This window comes from Aquarana catesbeiana, linkage group LG05 (assembly GCF_042186555.1).
Source record: "Aquarana catesbeiana isolate 2022-GZ linkage group LG05, ASM4218655v1, whole genome shotgun sequence".
Lineage (NCBI taxonomy): Eukaryota > Metazoa > Chordata > Amphibia > Anura > Ranidae > Aquarana > Aquarana catesbeiana.
Window position 1 is genome coordinate 60424896 of NC_133328.1, and position 27628 is coordinate 60452523.

Sequence of the window (27628 nt, forward strand, 5' to 3'; positions counted from 1 at the left end):
CTCTTATTTTCTATTATTTTGGATTCCATTGTTTTGGATTCATTTCTGCACTGTGACAGATGTACGTGGGACAATGTTACACTGCGGCAGATGTTGATGTGGCACTGGTGGTACACTGCGAAAGATGTTGATGGGGCGCTGGTGCACAGTGACAGATGTGCATGGGGTGCTGGTGGTACCCTGTGACATATGTTGATAGGACAATAGTACACTGTGAAAGATGTTGGTGGGGCAATGGTGCATGGTGACAGATCTTGATGGGGGTACTGGTACACTATGGCTGATGTTGATAGGGGACTGGTACTCTGTAAGAGCCCTTTCACACTGGGGCGGGGGCGGCGTCGGCGGTAAAACGCCGCTATTATTAGCGGCGTTTTACCGTCGGTATGCGGCCGATAGCGGGGCGGTTTTACCCCCCGCTAGCGGCCGAGAAAGGGTTAAATACCACCGCAAAGCGCCTCTGCAGAGGCGCTTTGCCGGCGGTATAGCCGCGCCGTCCCATTGATTTCAATGGCAGGAGCGGTAAAGGAGCGGTATACACACCGCTCCTTCACCGCTCTGAAGATGCTGCTAGCAGGACTTTTTTTACCATCCTGCCAGCGCATCGCTCCAGTGTGAAAGCCCTCGGGGCTTTCACACTGGAATGAAAGTAGTGGCACTTTGCAAACCGCCCCAGTGTGAAAGGGCTCTTACAGATGTTGATGGGATAAAGGTACACTATGATCAATGTTGATGGGGGACTGGTACACTGTGACAAATATGTGTGGTGCACTGTGGTACCCTGTGACAGATGTTGATGGGACAATGGCACACTGTGGCAGATGTTGCTGGGGCACTCGTGATACACTGTGACAGATGTTGATGGCGCACTGGTACACTGTGACAGATGTTGATGGGGTATAACTGTTATATTCTTTCTATTTATTCTATTGCTTTTCTATTGTATTCTTTTCTGTTCTTTTCTTTAGTATTATTTTGTATTCTATTCTTTTCTATTCTAATGTTTTCTATTCAAATTCATTCTATTCTAAATTAGAATTTCGGAAGATAGTTATAATATTACCATCTTAAGAAATTAGAATTTCGAATAGAATGAATTTGAACAGAAAACATCAGAATAGAATGGAATAGAAAAGAATAGAAAAACAATAGAATACTAATACATAATAGAATAAAATAGAAAGAATATATAACCATGTTCCGAAATTCGAATTTAGAATAGAAAAGAATAGTCTAGAAAATAGAAAATAATAGAGTAGAAAAAAATATAATATAATAAAATAAAATTGAAAGAATATAATGGTTATATTCCTTATATTTTATTCTATTCTATATGAATTGTTTTTCAATTATTTGCTATTCTATTCGCTTATTTTTTATACTTTTCGTTTCTATTATTTTCTATTCTAATCTTTTCTTTTCAAATGTAATGGTTATATTCTTTATATTTTATTCTATTCTATTATTTTTCTATTCTTTTCTGTTCTATTATTTTCTATTATTTTGGATTTCTTTGTTATGGATTCTATTCTAATCTATTCTATTCAAATTTAGAAGACAGTCATATTCTATTTTTTTATTGTATTCTATTAAATTCTATTCTATTCTTTACTAGTCTTTCATTTTTATTCTATAGCTTTATTATTTTATATTCTATTTTATTGTATTCTTTTTTAGAAACCCGATTTCAAATTTTTTTTAATTCAATTTTTGTTTCAAATTTGTTTTTTCAAGTTTGATTCAAATTTATTTTTGAATTTGATTCATATTTGTTTTCAAATTAAAATTTGAATCGAATTTCATCAGTATTTCAGTTCGTTAATTTGGATTTTTTTAAATTCGGTACTATTGTAATTCGGTAATTCGGATACACTTTCCGAATAACGAAAAATTAGTCCAAATTTTGATTCGGACTGAAATGAACTGCACATGTCTAGATTAATTAGCTCAATTGAGTCCACACAAGATGGCTGGATCACCTCCTAAGTCCCCAGGGAGAGAAGTGCTGTATATATATATATATATATATATATATATATATATATATATATATATACAAATAAATTGAAATGCTGTATTTTACAGTCTCTTACTGGAAGAGGGAAATCTTCACCTGTTACAGTAAAAAAAAAAAATCCGTCCCACTTCCTGTTGTGTTTCCCAGTGAGAAACTGGAACAAATGACAATAGTTCCCTAGTCTATCCAACAGCAGAATGAAAAAGGTTTTAGATATCGAATAAAAAAAAAAAAAAATCTTTTATACCTTTTATAAGACTGAAAGTGTTTGTTGATGTGGTGGCCGCTTTTCTTGCTAGCAGTTCTGATGAGCACTGGTGAATTGAGTTGATAGGCCTACAATAGTACAGTGCCCGTTCCATTTCTGTAGTAACAAAGAACTAAAGAAAAAGAATGCAGAGGGAGACAGCCCTGAAGATTCTGTTATTTTATCCTCCTCCAATGTAATCAAACTATACTGCAATCTGCAAAAGTTCTTCAGACTTTAGATTGCGCCAACAGTAGCTTTACAAAATAAAGAGAAACATTAAAGTTATGATGCAATACAAGACAAGAAGGTTAGGAGGGCCCTGTTCATCAGAGCTTACAATCTAAAGGAAAGGGCAAGCAAGTGACATAAAAGGTTAATAATTGTGGGGGATATGCTGATGGAGAAAGATGGATCTGTCTGCCAAAAAAATAAATCTAAATTCCTTGTCTTACTAGAGAACCGTACCATATCTATTACAATCAGTGAAAGGTTTTCGAGAAGCTTTGTTACTAAAATTACAATCAAGAAGAAATTTGGGTAAAAATGTATGTTTGATAGCATCTTTATTCTATGGTATGCATTGGCCATCTGTGGTAATAAAATCATTTTAATACGCTTGACGGGCGATTGTGTCAGTCATGGATAGGCTGAGTCCAACAAAATGAATATGAAAATGATATATGTGAAGAAGCTGCTGACCTGCCATTCTTTGAAGCCTCTTGTAAGTCTACAGACAGTACATTGCTTGTTTTCTTCATTTCAGTGTATGCCACATAAGGGCCATGGATTTGTTCTCGGAGCCTACGAGTGCACTTGCAAGCCTGGATTTTATCATCCTGACATCTTTTCAGTGAATGGCTTTCAAAGTAAGTGCCTTTTGGTTGAGCAAGAAGAAAAAAAAAAAGAGTGACATTAATAATGCACGGCTCCTTTTTATCCTTGTCAGGGTTATACAGTAAATTCCCAGTGGTCTACAACTTTATAATTATATAATCACGTAAAGAAGAACTCTAGACAAGGAAATATTTACCAGTAAGCTTATATAACATATGACATATCTAGGTTTTTACCCTTTTGCATTGTCTTGTAAACCTTAAATGTGTTTTTGGTGAAGGCTGTATATAGGGGTGCACTGATAGAATTTTTTTTTTTACAGCGAGTACGAGCACCGATTCTTTTTTCATTTTGTATTTGCCAATACCAATTGCCAATACCTGCCAGCAACTGTTTTGTTTACGCTTCAGCTGTCAGCAGGGGAACCCTGCTGACAGCTGAATGAGTGATTGGTTGTTAGGGACGTGGTGGCCCCGCTTCTTAACCTCTTTGGTGATAATTTTGTCATTACTTAAGATAACAACGCAATACATATATGTTAGAGCTGCACAATTCTGGTCAAAATGAGAATCACAAATTTTTTTTTTTTTTTTTAGAATAAAAAGATCACGATTCTTGCGACATAAAATCTTTCACATTATACAAAAAAAAATTGGGCTAACGTTACTGATTCGTTTTTTTTTTTTTTTTAATTCATTAAAGTAATTTTTTCCAAAAAAAATTGCATTTGAAAGACCGCTGCGCAAATACAGTGTGACATAAAATATTGCAACAACCACCATTTTATTCTCTAGAGTCTCTACTAAAAAAATAAATAGAATGTTTGGGGGTTCTAAGTAATTTTCTAGCAAAAAAAAAAGATTTTTACTTGAAACCAACAAATGTCAGAAAAAGATTTAGTGTTTAAGTGGTTAAACTTTCCTCATTTACACACAAAGTCTATTCCTTTGACAAATTGTTACAATGTTTATACTTAGTTCCACTGCTAAAGAATGTTGTGATTCTTGGCAGACTGCCCGTTTTTTTTTCTTCCTTTCTTTTGACAGCTGTGGCTTCAGAAGAGCAGAGAGAATTCTTTGCATAGCAAGAATCGTGAAACACTTTTGTCAAGATCGCAGCGGGGAAAAATTTGCGATAACGATTCTTGACAATTAATCGTGCAGCTCTAATATATGTTTTTTTTTTTTTAAGGACAAACAACTTTTTTTTCTTAAATATTGTTTTACAACAATTGATGTTTTTTTCACAATCTTTAGACAATTAAATGTAACAAAACTTAAAAAAAAAACACTTTTCCTTTTTTGAGCAGTGTTAGTTATTGTTATTATTATTATTATTATTATACAGGATTTATATAGCGCTGACAGTTTACGCAGCGCTTAGTTTAAAAAATAATGTTACTGCACATAAAAAGTGTACATTTTATTCTGCAATTTGTCCTGTTTAAATTTACATGAAAATGATGATTCTAGTACAAAGCACTGAAAAGTTATTTACAAATGAAATACATTTATTATTTATTTTTTTCAAGTTTGTACTGTGAAATATGTAAATATATGTTAAAGGTGTAAAAATATTAACAAACAAAGCAAACAAAAATAAAAAAAAAAGTTTTATTCTGAAATTTGCAGCTTACCAATTGTATATGTGCTGGCTGCATTAGTTTTCTTTTCTTTGGTTGTTCCCCTTTCTTTTCATCTGGTGATCTGGCCAGGAATAGAGGACTGAGCAGAGGAGGCACATCAGACAGCAGCATTGTCAAGTCTGGGTGGAAGGTCGTGTTAAATGTATTAGCAGATTTAGAATCACTAATGAATTGACACATTTTATTCTGCAATTTGTCCTGTTTAAAATGACATTAAAATTATGATTCTGGTACAAAGCACTGAAAAGTTATTGAAATACATTTATTTTTTTTCAATTTTGTACTGCGAAACATGTAAATATATGTTAAAGGTGTAAAAATATTACCAAACAAAAGCAAACAAAAACAACAAAAAAAAGTTTTAATTATTAAAAGTTTATACAATAGAAATGAACAAAAAAAAAAAAAAATCATCAGGAAAATAATAATTAAATGAACTTAAGGATTAATAAGGGGTTGAACAGAGGAACATAATAAAATAATAATTAAAAAAACAATAGCTTTTCTTTACTTGACAGGTTGCTTTTAAATGAAACAATGTTTCTTCCTATCTTTCTGTTTTAGCAGCTGAGCAATGTTGTTGATAAACATTGTCAGGCTGCTTTTTTTTGACAGCTCTAATTGCCTGGACATTTCTTTTGTTTACACTTCAGCTGTCTTCAGTTGTTAATGACGCAGCGCCCCCATAACAAAAAAATGCAGATTATACCTCATTTCAAAACACTCGGCATTAACACGACCGGCCGGCTCTCTCCTCCTCTCATCCTGACTGAGGGGGAATCTCAGCCCCGTCCGCTGCAGCTGTCAGATGGGTAGAGGAAAGAGCCGGGCGGTCACTTGAGCACTGAGCGGCGCTCCGAAATGAGGTATAATCGGCATTTTTTAATAAATTACACACACAGGGATTCACAGGATTAGGACACGGAGTGGAAAGTATAAAGTATTTAGAGTGGCTTAGCAACCACTTTAAGTGGTTTGTCTCATCCATGTAAACTGATACATTCTGCTGGAGAGCTTGTGAAAAACAACAGACTTACTGAGATAAAAATAGAAGAAAGAAAGTGCATAAAAAGGAAACTAATACAGCCATCACATTTAAGAATTGGTAAGCTACAATATAATATATGTTTGCTTTTGGGTTTTTTACTGCTTTCTTTTTTATGCCTTTTTCCTTTATTTTCACCTGGTGATCCAGCCAGTAAAGTTGGGTGCACCTTGTTCGTTTTTTTCTTTTCAACTAGCAAGCGGAACAAAAGACCCACAGATTCTTACATTCACACAAGTGATGTGGATGCAGGAACATGACGTTTTTCCAGCAGGACCATTCAACAAAAAATGATCTGCAAAACAGGGAGGGCACTCAGAGATCGAAATTCGTCTGGTCCTTGATGCTTCGGCCGAATCTCGATCCGTGTGTACCCAGCTCAAAGTGATAATAAAGGCACTCATTTTTTTTTTAAATAACAAACGTTATATATTAACCTGCTTTGTGCAGTGGTTTTGCACGCCTGGCGCTCCTGGCCCCTCCCTCCTGCCAAGTGTCCCCAGAGCAAGCAGCTTTGCAATGGGGGCACCCAAGCAGATGCATGTCCATTCACACACAGATTCACAGCTCTGCCCTGCCCCCTCCCTCTCCTCATTGGCTCACTGGCTGTGATTGCCAGCAGCGGGAGCCGCTGCTGTCTCAGCCAATGAAGAGGGAGAGACCCAGCAAAGCCGAGGCTTTCATACACAGTGCTGGAGAAAGATCGGGCTCAGGTAAGTATTTGGGTGAGCTGCTGCACAATTGAGGTTTTTTTTAACCTTCATGCATAGAATGCATGGAGGTAGAAAACCTTGAGCCTTTAGAACCACTTTAAGTCTGTTTTTCAACTTCCTTGAACAGACACAGCTGTCCAGACAAAGTAGCAGTTCGGGGGTTGAGACAAACCATTTAACACTGACAGGGGTGCTTACAATGGTCAGCTTTTATTTATTTATTTATGTAAGACCTTTATTTCAAAAGGAACAGCAGGAACCGACTGAGATTCCAACCATTAATGGGCAGGCTGAATGTGCCAAGTTGATCGATCGACCCTCTAGGGGTACAACCATCCTGCCAGCTTGTGATTATAGCCGCTGCTATAGCCTTTAGCAATATTCACTGGCTGAGATGGCTCCCCCCCCCCTCCGCCGGGAGAAGACAATTGCTTGACAGGAGGGATTCCCCTGTCAACACTGTCTGTCAGTGGTGGCTGGAGCTTTAATTTTCTTGGGGGGGGGGGGTCGGTCGATCGTCTATCCGGGTCATGGGCGGCATCCACCCCCCCCCCAGTTGGTCAGTCAGTATTCGGGGCCCCGCACTTACCCCATCTCGCGGGCAGCGCTCCGGAAGGTGGGCAGCGGCAGCTTCTCCCTGGGCTGCGGGCGGCTGCTTTCTCACTTCCCCTGCGTCTCCTCCCTCCTCCTCCTGGCAGCCAATCCAATCACATCTTCTTTTGGCTAATCAGGTGACAGGTCTCAGGACCCTCTTCCTGATTGGGCGGAAGGAGAATCAGTGTTATAATCGCTATTGTCACACAGCTGGGTGGGCTCAGGGCACAGTGCTCTGCGCCCCGAGCCCTCCCATTTTTGAAGCCTATTAGAGCCTCTGGCTCTAATCACGTGCTTAAAAAAAAAAACCCTGATTGGAATCCATGCTCCCGGTGCCCCGCATGTAGATTAGGGGGCCGGACGCATGGATGGGGGGGGCGTCAACCTTGCACCCCCTGTGGATGGGCCACCGCTACTGTCTGTGTTGATGGGGGAATTGTGCAAATGTATTTCCTTCAAAACTTTTCCTGCAGCCAACAGCTGCATTTGTACTGGGATGACCTTCACCATTTCCAAGAGGAGGAACTATGGATTGTACTATTTATTGGATATAAAATTCCATAGGGGGACTTTCTGAACATCTTCCTGATAGGTGAACGTAAACCATTACATGGTATTAAACCCTAATCCTAAAATGTAATATTTTGCAGCTTACCAATCATTAGATGTGGTGGCTGCATTCGTTTTCTTTTTTTAGGCTTTTGCCTCTGTTTTCACCTGGTGATCTGGCCAGTAGCACACCTCCTGTATTAGAATGCCTTCACTCTGGATGAAGGAGAACAGGGGGCACAGCAGACAGTAGTATTGTCATTCGGGGAGAGGGGAGTGTTCGATGTATTAACAGATTTAGATACACTAAAAAATTGAAGCCAAAAGCTCTAGCTTATAATGCAGTTACATAGTTACATAGTAGGTGAGGTTGAAAAAAGACACAAGTCCATCAAGTCCAACCTATGTGTGTGATTATGTGTCAGTATTACATATCCCTGTATATTTCGGTCATTCAGGTGATTATCTAATAGTTTCTTGAAGCTATCAATGCTCCCCGCTGAGACCACCGCCTGTGGAAGGGAATTCCACATCCTTACCGCTCTTACAGTAAAGAACCCTCTACGTAGTTTAAGGTTAAACCTCTTTTCTTCTAATTGTAATGAGTGGCCACGAGTCTTGTTAAACTCTCTTCTGCGAAAAAGTTTTATCCCTATTGTGGGGTCACCAGTACAGTATTTGTAAATTGAAATCATATCCCCTCTCAAGCGTCTCTTCTCCAGAGAGAATAAGTTCAGTGCTCGCAACCTTTCCTCATAACTAATATCCTCCAGACCCTTTATTAGCTTTGTTGCCCTTCTTTGTACTCGCTCCATTTCCAGTTACAGCAACAGTTTTTGTTCTTTTGGGATAAAGGTTTTACATGAATTAATAAAAGTAGATCATTGTAAGCACACCTGTCAGTGTTAAATGGTTTGTCTTATCCCTTTTACTGATATGCAAGAGAGCCTATCCTTTGAATTAACAACAGACTTACAGCCTGGATCACCAGATGAAAATAGCGAAAGCCTTAAAAAGAAAACAAATGCAGCCATCACATCTTAGAATTGGTAAACTGCAATATTATAAATGTTTGCGTTTTTAAGACCACCTTATAGCTATTTTCTTAGGAATGGATGTTAGAAAATGTTACATTTGTTCTGCAAAATCCAACAAATAGACATTTCATACATATTATAAACATTACGAGGATTAACAATGACTTGTGCGCGGATCCTATCACAAACTAGATCCGGGCCCAAAATAAGAAATACACGGTATAGTCTGAAACCGCAGAGCGGTAATCACAGGCATCTTTAAGTTTATTGAAAAAACAAATGAAGTAATAACTCTAAAAGCGCTGGAGAAGTCGTTCAAGCCACAGCTCGGCGGTAATTCTCCAGCACCAATAAAACAAATGACTTGCATGCAACCTGCATGAAATAAATTAGAATGACAATATAGCTGTACCCTGTAATTACACGATTAGGTTCTCGATTGGCGCTTGTTCTTTTCATTGTTCTGTGGAATTTAGTAAAGGTTAACGTTGTTAATGGCAGTCAAAACTTATCACTTTTTGCACATAATAGCGTTATTTTCTTCACTACACCCGGAGTAGTTATTAAGGGACTCGCGGCTAGTAATTTCCATAAATAAAGGTTGTACATTATAAAGATAATAGAGGATTGGGTTAAAGTGAAATCAGGGTTTACAGCGGAATTGATGTCATTCTTTGAAAGGTAGAAGTGGTAAAAATGACAAATTGTCATACACACAGGCCGGCCAGAGGAGCGTGTCTAGTCATTTTTCACCAGTTCTTTCGCCACCATTTACCTTTAACCACTTCAGTCCCGGAAGCTTTTACCCACTTCCTGACCAGGCCATTTTTTGAGATACGGCCCTGCGTCGATTTAACTGGCAATTGTGCGGTCGTGCGACACTGTACTAAAACAAAATTGATGTCCTTTTCTCCACAAATAGAGCTTTCTTTTGGTGGTATTTGATCACCTCTGCGGTTTTTAGTTATTGCGCTATAAACAAAAAAGTGACAATTTTGAAAAAAATATATATTTTCTACTTTTTGCCATAATAAATATGCAAAAAAAATGTAAAAAAAAACTAATTTCTTCCACAGTTTAGGCCAATATGTATTCTACATATTTTTGGTAAAAAAAAATCCCATAAGCGTACATTGATAGCAAAAGTTATAGCATCTACAAAATAGGGGCTAGATTTATGTTTTATTGTTATTATTTTTTTTTACTAGTAATGGCGGTGATCTGCGATTTTTAGTGGGACTGCGACATTGCAGCGGAAAGATCCAACACTTTTGACACTTTTTTTGGACCAGTGACATTTATACAGCGATCAGTGCTATAAAAACACATTGATAACTGTATAAATGACACTGGCAGAGAAAGGGTTAACACCAGGGGCAATCAAAGGGTTAAATGTTCCCTAGGGAGGTGTTTCTAACTGTGGGGAGAGTGGACTGACAAGGAGTAGAGAGAGATCGCTGTTCCTAATCACTAGGAACAGATTGGCCCCCCGCTAGCGAATGGGCATGCGTGCCCACAGACCGGTGTTCTGCCGAGAAAGTTCCGCTTGGCGTATAAGTTCCCCCCTCTACTGCGCCTGCGCAGTAGGTATCGGCGGAAATAGCCGAAGCAGAACAGCTGAAAATCAGCTGTACACGGCGCCTGTAAGAGGGCCCCTTGCGGGCTCGCTTCGCTCGCCACGCTTCGGGCACGGCCTCGCTGCGCTCGGCACTTTTAGATTCCCCCTCTAGGTCCACTTGGATGGTGGGGAAGGAACCTGGACCCAGAGCGCAGGCGCCGTGTACAGCTGATTGAAGCATTTGAGCTTTGGCTATCTCAGGCGGCTGAGAGTAGTATGTACTGCGCAGGCGCTGTGCCTGCGCAGTACAGGGGGGGAACTTATCCGCCGAGGGAACATTCTCGGCAAGACACCGGCATGTATGCGCCCAACATACAATGACGGTGATTCCCGCATCTGAATCAACCTGCTGCAGTATAACTGCGGCGGCTGGTTGGCAAGCGGTTAAAATCTAGGAGTAGCTAAAATTTCAAAATAAAAAACTGAAAAATCAGCAGAAGGAACATACAGTCAGTAGGATGTGTCCCTTGTGCTAATTCCTCTTCTTCTAGGGTGAAATCCTCCTCTGTTCATGCAGCTCTCCACTTCGGCTGACATAATCTTCCAGTGTAGCGGGGGTTAATAGAACTAAGGGCTGTCAAGAGTGCCTGACTATGCCCGCCCGCCCGCCCTTTCTGACCAGCTCCTCCATTCATAGAAGCCATACTGCAGCTTCTAGGAATGGAAAGCGATCTATGAATGGAGGATGGGGCGGATGATTGAAAGCTGCACCTCCTCCATTCATAAATCGTGCTTCATTCTTGGAAGATATAGTATGGCTACTATGATAAGAGCAGCTGGGTGAAAAGAGCCTGTGACAGCCCCTTAGTTTTATTCAACCCCCGGCCGCACAGGAAGAATACAGGGGTGGGGGTCATGGACAGAGGAGGATTTCAGCATATATAAGAGACATCAGCACAAGGGACACATCCTGCTGACTGTAAGTCATGTCTTATGTGCTGATTTTTCAGTTTTTTTTATTTTGGCTCCACTTAGGATTTAACCACTTGCAAACCAGCAGTTTAATTTATACTGCTGGCCAGTGGCTCTGTTGTTCCCCCACAACATCCCTATAAATCACGGGAAGAAGAGAAAGAGACCTATACCGTGTCAGATACAGAGTATGGTGGTCCCATCCCTGATGCACTGAGCAAAAAGAAATCGCGGGGGAACTTTCGGGTTTATAGGCCCCCTGCTGCTTATGCTGTGCTTTGACACAGCACAAATTTGTTAGCAGGCTTACAGCCAATGATTTTGGCTGTGAACCTGCTAATGACTGGCCACCCACAGCACAAAAATATACTACTGTCTCCAAAAGTAAAGTGTCCCCAAAAACACAGTGCTTGCAGGATCAGCCCCGATCACTGCCAGCACTTGTGTTTAGCCCCCATCTCCAACAATTGCAGGGTCAGTATAATATTGATGCATTGTCTGCGAAACTTCAGTGTTAGTAAGATCAAGCCTGTTCTCTGCTAGCACTAGCAGTTAATTTTATTTCTAGCGTGCAAGTAGTCCCTGATTGCTAGCTTGAAACTCTTTTTCCCATAGTTGCCACTAGGTACCTGCAAAAGTTAGTGCCCAAAATGTCCAAAAAAGATACACTAGTGAGGAGGCGTACAAGATTCTGAGCATGACAGATCAGAGTGAAGGGAGGCCTCACTGTCAGAATCAGGCTCAGAATATAAACCTGTAGAGAGCAGCAGCACCCTGACATCGAGCCCGGACGATGGTAAAGAGGTCCCTGCTAAAATCAGGCGTACCCGACCCCAGGTTGCTGAAGTGCTAAAAACATGATTATGCTCAGATGCTGCAGGGAGGGCACAAGTACTAATGCTGCACTACATTTTGGTAATCTGGCAAGCACCAGCAGCGTAGTACGTCCTGGCATTTTAGACACCAACACTGCAGTACAAGCTGGTGAGATGGCTAGCAATAGTAGCGTAATGCAACCGCAGCCACCAAAAAATTTGAGCACAGGTAGGTAGAACCCATAGTAGCTTTCCAGAGGTACTTCCAAACCCTAATCGGCTGCCCCCACATTCAGCAGCACCTGTTATCCCCCCATTCACAGCCCAACCTGGGGTTTAGGTGGAAACAGTCAACTTAACAATGCCCCTTGACTTTTTTGAGCTGTTATTCACCGAAGACTTCTATAATTTGTGGGCCAAAGTAATGTTTTTATACAGTACATCACCACCAACCAAAATTCATACCTCGCCAGGCCATTTGAGTGGAACCCTATCATAGTTTCCGAATTTAAAACTTTTTTGAGCCTAACCTTTAACATGGACATTACAGAAAACCGAGCAAGTGTGCCAGATATGGGGTCAAAATGTACTGTATAAGCTTTGTTAGAGGGCCACAGGCTATACATATTGCTTTAGGGACAAGATAGTCAAGTGGAGTCCCCCGGATGCCCAGACTACATGGGGAGCAGTGGGAAGATAGTGTGGGACTTGTTGTTGCCCTTGTTCCGTATGGGGTACCATTTGTACATGGACAACTTATATGCAAGCTTGCCACTTTTTAGATGTTTGTTCCTTCAAAAAATTGACTGCTGTGGCACCATGTGAGCTAATCACAGGGGCTAACCCCAACGGCTCATTAACACCCTACTTCGAAAGGGGGAGAAAGGACAAACGTGATGTATTCATCCTGTCTTCCATTTACCCAGACATGACTGATCAAATTCACACAGCGTCTGGTGCCATTGAATAGCCTGTTCATGGATTGGGGATGCGCTCTTTAGTGGACACCTAACAGTAGCTGGAGGATTTTGAAGGAAGAGTGTTTTGAAGCAACATGGTCTATTATTCTATGTTTATATTCAGTGCCATTAAAACATCAGTGGTGATTACCAATATTGTATGTTTTGCCACTGGAAAGACCTATGGATTGCCTCATTTTCTTGTATGTGTATATACATATACACACACACACATATGTATATATATATATATACACACACACACAAAACACACATTTACATTTTAAATGCAGGTTTAATATGTGCCTAGCATTGCATATGTGACTTATGTAACAGCTGTTTTCATTCCTATAGGGCAGAAAGTGGATAACCATTTTTCTCGAGGAGAAATATCTGAAGAGGAATATAAGTGTCTGCCCTGCAGGGAAGGTTGTTCGTACTGTACAGGGGATGCACCCTGCTATGCTCAGGAGGACAAGTATTTGCGGATCGCTGTCATCTCCTTCCAAGCCTTCTGCATGCTGCTCAACTTCATAAGCATGCTAGTGGTCTACCATTTCCGCAGAGCAAAGGTAAATACTACAGCTCTCTCTGATACTCTCCCTCTGATATTCAGCCGGGATGTTGTGGCTATTGTTATCTCTGCAAATATGTCGCCACAGTGCCAGCTTATTAACCATGTCAGTCGGAATTTGTACACAGGGCCAGACTATGCTAAATATGAAGGAGCAATCATTTTTTATAAACCGGTACCAGTACATCTAGGAAATCAGAATAATTTGTAAGCTAGCACATAACAAATATACCTGCTCAGAGCAGGCGGGTTCTATTAATTATTTTGGAGTTTATTGACTGGAAAACCCAAGTTAGAAGACGAAATTTAATTTCTTTTTGACATAGGAAACGTGCTATGAAAAATATGTGAACTTCCTTCTAAATATATGTCAGCCTTCTCTGGCTTCACTGGCTTCAAATAACTGTAGCGCTACCCCTGAAGGAGCCACTGATAGATTTGTGTCCTTTTGGCCCTAAACGGAGCCCCACTTCTGCTCACAGCACCAAAATACCTTGATTGGGGAGTCTCCAGGCAGTTACACAAGAACAATACACACCAACTGTGATGAAAGAAATAACCAGGTTGTATTGGTAGCCATCAAGACAAAAAATAGTAAGGCAATTCAAAATTTCAAAGAGGAGGCAATGTGAATCAACGCAAGGACAATACCGTATAGTCAAAAACCTTTTAAAGTGTGGTCACCTGTCCTGCAGGACTGAGGGTATAAACAATAGCCCTCCAAATGGGAGATCACTCCCCAAGTGAGACTTGTATTGATATCAAGGAATTAAACTGGCTAGCTAACTTGCAGAACCTCATTTAGGAGAGTCTAGGTTTAACTTGGAAATATTCTGTTAGAACTCCTGCACACCAGTACTTCTAAAAGAATAGACCCTGGTTATAAACAGTCTGATGGTTGGTTCTTCTCCCGTCTTAGTTGGGGTCCTTAAGTTGGCGAGCAGTACAAAGTGCTGTCCCTTTAAAATGTGGAATGAACAGGATAGTTCCCTTTAAGTGGCAAGGTTGTTGGCACAGGTCATTTTAAGAGATAAGACTATTGGTGAGGGTCTCTTTTTAAGATATGAAGTTGTTGGCAAAGGTCACTTTAAGAGGAGGTGTGAAATGGTAGGTGTGGTTCACTTTAAAAGTTGAGTTTGAACTTGGGCTGCAAAAGCTCCCTATTTAAATGGCCTGAGTAAACATGGATGCAGCTGCAGGGAAAGGATTCTGCCTGGCAGGGAGCAAAGGGTCAACTCCGATCCACAACCTGCCGGCAGTAATCACAATGATAAACAAAAGAATGGCAGCTTGCAGCAATAAAGGGCAGCAGTATACTTGTCTTCAATATAGACCAATGCTGAAGAATGTTTGCACTCTTAACAGGCCTGGCCGGTAACAAGAACTTAATTCAACTAATAGCAATGATACGTTGGGGCAGCGACCCTCTCACTACTCCTTTTGCGATAATTGGAGATACGGCAGTGATGCATGCGACTCATGCACTTCTGCAGTGAACCAGGTTTCCCCGGAGCAGCCTTCTGTGTGCGGTGTTCTGCTTAACCGACTCTTCCTCAGCTTTCCCAGCTGGTCTGTACTCTCTGCCCAGGTTTCTGCCCAGGCTTTTCCTTTTATATGCTCCCGCCCCTTGTTGATTGCTCATGGGTTCTGTAGTTTAAGTTCAGCCTAACTGTGAAGAAAGTTCTGCCTTCAGCCTAAAACTCCCAGAAGTCTCTGAACACTTATATTAACCGCTTGACGACCGGGCCATAGCCAAAAGACGGCTACAGCGTGGTCAGATAATTCTGGGAGGGCATACTATAACATCCTCCCAGAATCACGCTCCCGCGTGCCCCCCAGGGTGGGCACCTGGGAATGTCAGTGAACGTCGGGTGTCCCAGACCCGGTGTGTCACGGATCGGGGTAAAGGGCCAGTGACAGCGGCCCTTTACCACGCGATCACTCCGTCCAATGATGGAGTGATCACTTGTATCAAACCGGAGCATGTCCGGTTCGGCTCCTCCCTTCTCCTCACACCGATGGTCACAGCATGCGAGGAGAGGAGGGGAGCCAGTGCATCCATGCTCCATCCCTGGCTCATCTATCCTCATTCATGCTCCATGCCTGGCTCATCCATACATCCCTGGCTCATCCATCCACATCCATGCTCCATCTCTGGATCATCAATCTACATTCATGCTCACCCATACTCCATCCCTGGCTCATCCATCCACATCCATGCTCCATCCCTGGCTCATCCATCTACATTCATGCTCATCCATACTCCATCCCTGGCTCATCCATCCATATCCATGCTCCATTTCTGGCTCATCCATCCACATTTATGCTCCATCTGTGGCTCATCCATCCACATTCATGCTCCACCTCTGGCTCATCCATGCTCCATCCCTGGCTCATCCATCCATCCCTGGCTCATCCCCCACATTCCTGCTCCATCTCTGGCTCATCCATCTACATCCATGCTCCATCCCTGGCTCATCCATCCTCATTCATGCTCCATCCCTAGCTAATCCATCCATCCATCCCTTTTTCATCCATCCACATTCATGCTCAGCCATGCTCCATCCCTGGTTAATACATCTACATTCATGCTCATCCATACTCCATCCCTGGTTCATCCATCCATATCCATGCTCCATTCCTGGCTCTTATCCATCTACAGCCATGCTCCATCCCTGGTTCATCCATCCACATCTATGCTCCATCCCTGACTCATCCATCCACATTTATGCTCCATCCCTGACTCATCCATCCACATTTATGCTCCATCCCTGGCTCATCCATCCACAGTCATGCTCATCCATGCTCCATCCCTGGCTCATCCATCCTCATTCATGCTCCATCCCTGGCTAATCCATCCATCCATCCATCCATCCATCCATCCATCCCTGGCTCATCCATCCACATTCATGCTCATCCAAGCTCCATCCCTGGCTCATCCATCCACATTCATGCTCCATCCCTGGCTCATCCATCTACATTCATGCTCATCCATACTTCATCCCTGGCTCATCCATCCATATCCACGCTCCATTTCTGGCTCATCCATCCACATTCATGCTCCATCCCTGGCTCATCCATCCACAGTCATGCTCATCCATGCTTTATCCCTGGTTCATCCACCCATATCCATGCTCCATTTCTGGCTCATCCATCCACATTCATGCTCCATCCCTGGCTCATCCATCTACATTCATGCTCATCCATACTTCATCCCTGGCTCATCCATCCATATCCACGCTCCATTTCTGGCTCATCCATCCACATTCATGCTCCATCCCTGGCTCATCCATCCACAGTCATGCTCATCCATGCTTTATCCCTGGTTCATCCACCCATATCCATGCTCCATTTCTGGCTCATCCATCCACATTCATGCTCCATCCCTGGCTCATCCATCCACATTCATGCTCAGCCATGCTCCATCCCTGGTTCATCCATCCACATCTATGCTTCATCCCTGGCTATTCCATCCTCATTTCTGCTCCATCCCTGGCTCATCCATCCACAGTCATGCTCATCCATGCTCCATCCCTGGCTCATCCATCCACATTCATGCTCCATCCCTGGCTCAACCATCTTCATTCATGCTCCATCCCTGGCTCATCTATCCTCATTCATGCTCCATCCCTGGATCATCCATCCTCATCCATGCTACATCCCTGGCTCATCCATCCTCATTCATGCTTATTTATGCTTCATCCCTGGCTCATCTACACTCAGCGATCCCCATCCATGGCTCATCCATGGCTCATCCATGCCACATCAGTGATCATCCGTGCCACATCCATGCTACAACAGTGCTCATCCATGCCACATCAGTGCTCATTCATGCCACATCCATGCCCATCCATGCCATATCCATGCCACGTCAGTTCTCATCCATGCCACATTACTGCTCATCCGTGCCACATCCATGCCACATCCGTGCCACATCAGTTCTTATCCGCGCCACATCAGTGCTCATCCGTGCCACTACAGTGCCCATCAGTGCCTCATAAAAGTGTAATAAATAGTCAAATTAGATTTGAAATGTATGTCCCTAGAACACCTGACGATGCTCCCTGCATGTTGAGCCTCTTTATGTGGCTAGGCTGTGTAAAAGTCTCACACATGTGGTATCGCCATACTCAGGAGGAGTAGCAGAATATATTTTAGAGCGTAGTTTTTGCTATGTACATGCTATGTGTTATAAATATCTTATAAATGGACAACTTTGTGTAAAAAAAATGCATTTTAATTTTCTTTACACATTTTCCAAAATCTTGTGGAAAAAAATGACAAAAGACTCATTATGCCTCATAGAATATACGTTGGGGTGTTTACTTTCCAAAATGGGGTCATTTTTTGTGCATTTCCATTGTCCTGGTGCTCCAGGACCTTCAAAAGTGTAATGCCACGTACACGGTCGGATTTTCCGACAACAAATGTTCGATGTGAGCTTTTTGTCGGAAATTCCGACCATGTGTAGGCTCCATCGGACATTTTCCGTCGGAATTTCTGAAGCAATTTAAGATCTGGATCTCAAATTTTCCGACAACAAAATCTGTTGTTGGAAATTCCGACCGTTTGTACACAATTCCGATGCACAAAGTTCCACACATGCTCGGAATCAAGCAGAGGAGCTGCACTGGCTATTGAACTTCATTTTTCTTGGGTTGTCGTACGTGTTGTACCTCACTGCGTTCTTGGCGATCGGAATTTCCGACAAGATTTGTGTGACCGTGTGTATGCAAGACAAGTTTGAGACAACATCCGTCGGAAAAAAGACATGGATTTTGTTGTCGGAATGTGTGATCGTGTGTACGCGGCATAAGAAGTGGTCAAGAAATTATATGTACACGGACTTGTTGGGCCTCTTTATGTGGTCAGGCTGAGTAAAAGTCTCACACGTGCTATTGCCATACTCAGGAGGAGTAGTAGAAAGTTTTTTACGGTGTCATTTGTGGTATGCATATGTTGTGCGTGAGAAATAACTTGTTATTATGTGAAAAAAACTTTGTGAAGAAAAAAAAAAATCTTAATTTTCCCAAGAAGGTGTAACTTGGGGGGGGGTTATGTGTACTGTCCTGGCTTGTTAGGGTCTCAAGAAATGAGAGAGGCCGTCAGTACATCAGGTGTGATCAATTTTCAATGGTTGGCACCACAGCTTGTAGACTCTATAAGACCCCTTTCACACTGAGGCAGTTCTCAGGCATTTTAGCGCTAGAAATAGCGCCTCAAAATTGCTTCACATTCATTGCAATGAGTGCTCTCACACTTGGGCGGTGTGCTTGCGGGACGTTAGAAAAAGTCCTGCAAGGAGCATCTTTGGGGGCGGCAAAACGCCCCTGCCTATTGAAATGAATGGGCGGCGCTTTGAAAGCACCGCAAATTGGGACTAGCACCCGAAAAAGCACCGCTAAAGCACCGCAAGAATGACCGGCGCTTTATCGCTGTTTTAGCGGCACTGCAGTGTGAAAGGGGTCTTACTTTCACAAAGATCAAATAATATGCACTTATTTGGGTTATTTTTACCAAAGATATGTAGCAGTATAATATTTGGCCAAAATTTATGAAGAAAAATGACTAATTTGCTAAATTTTATAACAGAAATGAAGAAAATTTCATTTTTTTACAAAATTTTCAGTCTTTTTTCATTTATAACGCAAAAAATTAAAAACCCAGCGGTGATTAACAACCACCAAAAGAAAGCTCGATTTGTGTGAACAAAAGGACAAAAATGTCATATGGGTACAGTGTTGCATGACTGAGTAATTGTCATTCAAAATGTGACAGCACTGAAAGCTGAAAATTGGCCTGGTTAGTTAAAGCGGTTGTATAGTCTTTTTTTAACTTTTACCTACAGGTAATCCTATAATAAGGCTTACCTGTAGGTAAAAAAAATATCTCCTAAACCTGTACGGTTTAGGAGATATTCCCCTTGCTATGAGCCACTGACTGCAGCTGCGCATGCGCACAGGGGATTCACGGCTGAAGGTCTGGCAAATGCCGGACCTTGCCGAGAAAGAAATCCCGGACATCGCGGCTCCAGCCACTCACAGCGCTGGAACCGCGATACCTGGAAGACATGCCGAGGCAACATGTCAGCTACCTTGGCGTGGACCAGGTAAGATAACAACGCCTCGTTCTAAGGTAAGTATTTCATAATGAGCTAGTATGCGGTGCATACTAGCTCATTATGCTTTTTGCTTTACAGGGGTTAAAAAAAAAAAAAATTTCAGCGGGTATACAACTGCTTTAAGAGCCCAGTGGTTAAGGCTGTGACAAGAAAAAGTGCTGAACGCTGCCATCTTGTGGATGGATACAAGTTTACCTTCACAGTAACAATGCACAGTGTTACATAAGCATGCAACAAGTGAAGTCCATTTTTCTGATCTGGTTACAGGTCATACCTTTCCTTCTCTTCTCTGTTGTCCTTTTAGCACCAGAAGCTAAGGAAAATACACCGTACTTGTACTGTATGTATGTAAAACAGCATGTGTCCCAGTTGTGTGACATTGCCGACTGCATTAAAGTAAACCTATTGCTTTGCCCTGCACAGATTTGCTATAACAACTTTGTACCAGCAAGACAGCCAGATAATGCACTTTTTTCAGAAGGAGAGTTTAGCAATTGTAGGCCACATATTTCTTTCATGGCTGTTTTTCTTTAAAATCCCCAACTCCAGGCTCAACCCCCTTAAGTAGCTACCCCCATGCAATATTTATGCCTTTTTTTGTTTTTAATATACTTACCTTTTTTTCTAATTGTTCAGGCCAGTCACATGAAACTTATAGTCCTCTTAAGATTTTTCCCAGTGCTGGGCCATTCTTCAAATGCAGAGATCAGTGCTGACATCATCATGTTAGCGCCTTGATGATTTCACTTTAAAATGTGTGCACTCTCAATATGAATATAGTGAGTGAAATAAGGGCATTGCAGTGATGCCCCCAGGGGACAGGTCCATAACGCCCTACAGTTACAGTATGTCCTTAGTCTTCCAGGTTAAGTGACACTGGGTGTCATTCAATCTAGAAGACTGAGGGCATCTTGTGGCTAAATAGTAGTACTGCAGGAGAGAACATAGATAAATCTAAGTATTATAGCTTAGCCTGTTTTTTTACGTTTTTAAACCTGCTAGAGAACCATTTTCATTTGAAACTATAAGTTGGGAATTTGACTTTTTATTCTACAGATCTATTCTCTCTCTTAGAAAGCTTCTATTGAGCGGTCTAAACACAACAGTAAAACAACTTCTAGGAATCATGTTTAATGGTGCATCCCTTTAATTTAGACCTCCCTAAGGTTTCTTACAAAAAGCAATACCACCTTTCATTCTCAACGGTGAAAATACATTGCATTATTTTCATTTTAAGCGTTTGTTCAGATTACAGGCCTAGTTTAATTTATAATGTATCCCTAATATTACTCTGAGGCATCTGTCGAGTTTGCACTTTGTTAATTTAGTTGAAGAATTCAATCTACATTATATGAGATTTCATACATTATGTAAATGTTATAGACTTTAAATGGCTTTCTTAAACAGATAAAATCATTAAGAGTAGCATAGCAGGAGAATGAAACCAAGCAGAATCTCCCAAATTAAGAATAAAGCAGATTGTCTCAACCCAAGTGAAACACACTGTTCTTACTTTCTCTTTCCTCGCTATGATTTTTCAGTATAAATGATGTGATATACAATATTGTCTGGAAGATATGTACATGTCATCAGTATCAGCTTTGATCCAGTGGGTACACTATCCCCAGTATTGTTGCACTTTCTACTGCCTTGCTTCCCAAAGCCTAAATCGCATTTCTTGTGTTGATGAGATCCAGCAATTCTAAAACAGCTGTATACAGGATGGATAAATGGCTCTCTATCCAAGGCTGTATCTGTATTGTAAATCATCAGTTTCAGATCAAAAGGTGGACACTGGAGCATAAAAAATAATTTAGCTCTACTCACTATTCTTAAAGTGATATTAAAGCCACATTTGGCGACTTTGAGTATATGGGTGCCCCCGGTGCTTTCCAGGACCCATAGAATCTTCTGAAGTCTCTACTTTGTACATGCTACTGTTTAGAATCACAGGCTTACATATACTGTAGTTGGTAAGGTTGAATAAAGACAATAGTCCAACCAGTTCAACCTGTATATTGTGTTTGCTAAGATGCACGTTCAAGAGTCCTTTGAAACTATCAATACTTCCTGTTGACACCACTCGTTGTGGAAGAGAGTTCCACATCCTTACCGCCCTGACAGTGAAAAACTCCCTACGTAGCTTAACCTCTTCAGCTCCGCAAGGTTCCCCCACCCCCCCCCCCCCCCTTCATGACCAGGCCATTTTTTGCAATACGGCACTGCGTTACTTTAACTGTAAATTGCATGGTTGTGGGACGCTGTACACAAATATAACCAATGTCCTTTTTTTCCCACAAATAGAGCTTCTCATGGTGTTTAATCACTTCTGCAGTTTTTATTTTTTGCGCTATAAACAAAAAAAGACCAACAATTTTGAAAAAAAAAACAATATTTTTTACTTTCTGCTATAAAACATATCCAATAAAAAATTGTAAAAAATCAAATTTCTTCATTAATTCAGGCCAATATGAATTCTGCTACATATTTTTGGTAAAAAAATCCCAATAAGTGTATATTGATATGCAAAAGTTATACCGTCTACAAACTATGGGATATACAGTATTTTTTTTTTTTTTTTTTTTTACATTTTCTTTTCAATATTTTTATTAATTTCAAAGAAATATGGAGAAACTGACATAAACCTGGCCTGCAAGGCCCCTTATATTCCATATGACAAGATACCTGTTATTAACGTTAACAGATGTGCTAATGGATCAAAGAGAGCTGGTAACTTATATCTCACCTAAATAGTGTGGTTATCATCTATACAAATAACATTATAACAACCTGTGAAAAACATCTTGGACATTTCGAGACAGATAAACACGACCTGAGGCATGTTTTATAGTCTGAATCCAGTTTGCCCAAGACGAGGCCCCCATTCCGCCCCATGGGTTCACACTGCACAAATGAGTAACTCACCGGGTATCACCACGATCCATACCGTGTCACCCCTGCTTCCCTCTCACAGAGCCAGGGTAAAAAGCACTGTGTTCTTAGTTTCAATGGCTTCAGAGCATTGCCTTAAGAAGTTTCAAAACTAAGTCTTAGATCCAACGCTTTGAAGTAAAGTCTATCAAAGAGAAACTAAAAGGAGAATTGCACAAACCTTGATCGAACACTTTGTATCTTGCCATGTGCAATTTCAAGAATCAATTATAATTGAGGTCCTCCAGTCCCCTTAATTTTGTTGCCCTTCTCTGAACTCTCTCCAGTTCCAGCACATCCTTTCTAAGGATTGGTGACCAGAACTGGACAGAATACTCCAGATGTGACCGAACCAGAGTTTTATAAAGTGTTAGAATTATCATTAATATATGGTAATATTCTGCTGGCTTTGCTTGCCGCAGCTTGACATTTCATGCTATTGCTCATACTGTCATCTACTAGGATGCCTAGATCCTTCTCCATCCTAGAATCCCCAGAGCTTCTCTACCTAGTAAGTAACCAGCATTTATATTTTTTGCCCACAAGTGCATTACTTTACATTTTTCAATGTTAAACCTCATTTGCCATTTAGTTGCCCACTCCATTAATTTATTGAGGTCCTCTTGTAATGTTTCTACATCCTGCTGTGTTATTGCCCTACTCATGTTTGTGTCTTCGGCAAAAAAAAACTGAGATTGAGCTATTTATCCCATCCTCTATATCATTTATAAATAAATTAAACAGAATTGGTCCCAGGACAGAGCCTTGGGGTACCCCACTTACCACTTTTCATACGTGCAGAAAAAGCAAATATGTGGCTTTGGTTTTGTGTCTCTTGCTCTGTCTGTGTGTACAGCGCTGGGAGTGGCTGCACGTAAGCTTGTAGTTCTTGTAGCACAAAGTGGAAACTCCATAGAATCTGGCAAAAGCTCTGCCATGTCGGTACAGGAGCAAGAAAACAGGTTCATTTTAAGGCCTTGTGGCCTTGTGTATGCTGCCTGTTAACATGAAAGTTGAAGGAGAGTTAGATGGGACAGACTCAGCTTTTATTTTGTAAAAAGAGATGATCCCACAAAAAACAAAAACTGGAATGAAAGTGTTTTGTATCTTAATGTTCCTACTAAGAATTGGAAATACCTTTTGTAGCACTACCGCAAAGGAGCTGCTGGCAAATTATGGGCTCAGTTACCATTTCCAGTCATGACCTGCCCCATAACTGAATCCAACAATACACCAATGGAAAAAATTGGCCTTTAATAAAATAGTATTAAGTCCTGGGGAAAGTACTGGTTAAACATGTTTTCAATCATAAAAGCAATAGTTCTGTGAGACTGATGTAATTCAATGATGCAATAGAATGAATATGGTTTGTATTCATTCTTCCTACTGACAGTGAAGGGCCTTGCCTGAAACATATTGGGAGAGTGGAGAACAATGCTGCAAATAGCAATCAATTCAACAAATATCCCTACTATATAGCAGGAGCGATGCTGCTCTCTATTGGGACCTAACTACAGTCAAATAGACCCTAGCTAACCACTGGCCGGTGGGTAAATCTGCACAAAGTCTGCTGGTGATTGGGCCTTAAGAGTGTAACAGTGTAGCACTCAGCCTTCAAAGGGGGGTATTTGTAATTTTGTAATCCAAAAAAGTAAAGGTATCTTTGGAAAGTGTCCCAAACAATTAACAGTAAAGAGGCCCCGCTTAAGAAAGCTCCATCATAGACACTAACATTCCCAAACAGGTGTAAACAATGTTCAGCACAGCACTGGGTGGCCCGAGGCTGCTCACCAATCTGACATCAGAATAATGTACACATTATTATAACTTATAACTTGAAACTTATAGTTTCAAATGAAAAGTCTATCCCCTGATGACCACTCCTGGGGGATGGATGAAGGAGGATGAGAAGAGGGTTACGTTGTCCTGGCAAGATGATGGTGGATGAGAGAGATTGGCCACTCATTCACCACCAGATTTCCCCCGAGGCTTCTCCATCTCACCCTGGAAGCCTAGTGCAGGAGTCCAACCACCCTGCTCTTAGGTCCATTTTTGGTGACCCCTGGACTTTTTTTCTCCCTTGTGGTCTATGGATAACACCTCACAATTACAGCCTGCACACCTCTCTCCTTGTGTAGAGAGGAGTCTTTCTGTCCCTCACTCTCTCTGGTGGTCCATATTTTGTTCCATAGTCTGTCCAAAAAGCAAAGTTAGCAAAGAAAGCTCCACCATAGACACTAACATTCCCAAACAGGTGTAAACAATGTTCAGCACAGCACTGGGTGGCCCAAGGCTGCTCACCAATCCGACATCAGAAGAATGTACACCTGAATACAGTCTATCCCCTGATGACCACTCCTGGGGGCTGGATGAAGGAGGATGAGAAGAGGGTTACGTTGTCCTGGCGGGATGATGTTGGATGAGAGAGATTGGCCACTCATTCACCACCAGATCTCCCCTGAGGCTTCTCCTTCTCACCCTGGAAGCCTAGTGCAGTTGCCTTAATGCAGGAGTCCAACCACCCTGCTCTTAGGTCCATTTTTGGTGACCCCTGGACTTTTTTTCTCCCTTGTGGTCTATGGATACCACCTCACAATTACAGCCTGTACACCTCTCTCCTTGTGTAGAGAGGAGTCTTTCTGTCCCTCACTCTCTCTGGTGGTCCATATTTTGTTCCATAGTCTGTCCAAAAAGCAGTTAGCAAAATTCTTTAGTACTAGGCATAATAACTCAGCTTCATTGTAAATCCCACATATATGTATTACATCCACATGGTTTTAGTATCTAGATGTTAGTATCTGCAGTTGCAATGGGACATACCGGCTTGCCCAGTGTCTTCCAGTTAACAGTTCAAACATTATATCATACTGTATATGTGACATATAGAAACTGATAAAAACTGTTATCCATTACCTAGACTAAAAAAGTTGGTGTTGACAATTTTAAAAACACACTAAAATCTTCCTAAAGCAGCAAAAGATGGCCAGTGTCTCTCCCAGCTTGTCATTAACTACTAAAAACAGTAAAACGTTAAAGCCTATCTTTAGGGATATGATGCCCTCATTCTGCTATTTTTCGACTCAAGTGCGGCCAATCCACCACTGCAGTCCAGGCCCTGGTCTTGTTACCAATTCTTATTGTGACATCATCACGCCAATGCTGAAGCCCTCAGGACCCCACCAATGGACAGCTAATGGGATATGACCATATAGATGACAAGCAGATATCCAGACTTTTCAGAAGAGCAGAGAGGACCACGTGGACATAGATTCAGGTAACTATTTGGGGTATTTACATGTATTTTTTTAATACTAAGGAAATAGTTAAAGGGCGTGGAGAGAACTAAAATTTTGTGGGGTGAATTCCTGGCCAAAGATTGGCTTTAAGAAAAGCTACTTTACATTTGATAGAAATATGCAACCACAGTTATCAACAGACCTATGTTTCTTTCAATACAAACTCAAACTGCGTTTATAATAAATTAATTAAGTGGTTGTAAACCCTTATAAATCCTACATAGGTTGTACCTGTATGTCTCCTCTCTACAGCCTCCCAAAGCACACATTTTACACAGCATTTCCAAATTCCAGAAAGCAGGGGATCTGACATCACAAACCGCACAGCATAGAGCAGGGAGCTGAGTGTAATTTGAGGCCTGAGTGGAGGGAATGAACAATCTCATAGGGAAACATCCACAGCTGAAGCTGTCAATCACTTTCTGTGTGCTGGAAAGGGGGCAGGGCGAATTTGTGGTGTCGGCACAAGTAGTCAGAAGTGATTTATACAGCTACCAGAGGGAGGAGAAAGCAGATAGGAACCACTCTAGTTGCTTTGGATTGAGCCAGGTACAAACTATAGAAGGATATGCTTTGTTCATTTTTTAATTTCAGAGGTTTACAATGACCTTTATCATTAGTAGATCATACTGTCTTTACACACCACTCTGCTTCATAAATGGCACAATTAGTGCAACAATAAGTGGTAGAAAATCATGATCTTGATTTTAAACACATTTGCAAGTCACCTTATCCCACTGCAGTGCCTTTCCCTCTACTGAACACAATGGTGAGTTATTTAGACCTCGTTTAATACATAGCTGTTACTCATCTGGTGTAAAGCAGTGAGCTGATTATATTAAAATAGGCTTTTCTGACCTTCTGTTCCATGAAATGTGTCACCGCGCCACAGCAGTGTGAATGCACAGAATTAACAGAAAGCAATTAAGAAGAATGGCTTGCATCTTTTAACATTATCCCAGGGTGAATAATTACGCACACCAACCCCAATGCTGTAAGTCTTGTCTAAATTTGATGAGCTGTGCATACATCATTTCCTACCTTGTAAGGTTGTGTGCCTGTTCTAACCTTTTTTCTTTCCTTTTTTTTTTTTCCAATAAATTATAAATGTAGAGGCTGTTGCTTTGGAATATAATTTTTTTCCATTATTGTGGTCGGGCATAGTTAATAGGAAGTTAAAATAGTTTTTCAGTGAATTGAATTTTTATGATAAAGGTTACTAAGTTTAAAAACTCAAAAGTCTTAAAAGCAGAATTAAACTGTATCTGAGCACCAGAAACTTAAAATTATATTTAAAGTAGAACTATAGTCAAAAATATATTTTTTTTCATTTTGCAAATAGTAAGGGAGGGTAAATGGTAACCCCAGTAAGGTTTATTTTTGCCATCGTTGTCTCATTGGGGAGATTTGCCTTCAATTCTTGTTCCATAGCCAAAACAGAAAGTGAGCGGAAATCCCTGCTAATTAGGGGAATCCCTTGGGGCCCCCCAGCTCACCAGAACTAGTGTCCCCATTGGAAGATTTCCCTTCTATTACTTTCCTGGGGACAACCCAAAATGTTCTGGGATATTCTTTCACTTTCACTTTTAATGAAATGGGTAAGTGGATGCATATATCGGACAGATAATTTCTAGGAAGTAAATGCACCAGTCCTCAGGAAGCATGTGCTGGAACTGGAGAGAGTCCAGAGAAGGGCAACAAAACGAATAAAGGGTCTG

At 41.2% G+C, this 27628-nt stretch overlaps 1 protein-coding gene across 1 annotated transcript in view; it reads left to right on the forward strand.

Moving 5' to 3' along the window:
- Window positions 1-27628, forward strand: part of GPR158 (G protein-coupled receptor 158) — a 364240-nt gene that overhangs the window by 213828 nt on the left and 122784 nt on the right. Inside the window, exons 3-4 of the mRNA XM_073629786.1 lie at window positions 3031-3133; window positions 13343-13560. Of these exons, the coding sequence (XP_073485887.1) occupies window positions 3031-3133; window positions 13343-13560 (321 nt within the window). The remainder of the gene's footprint in view (window positions 1-3030; window positions 3134-13342; window positions 13561-27628) is intronic.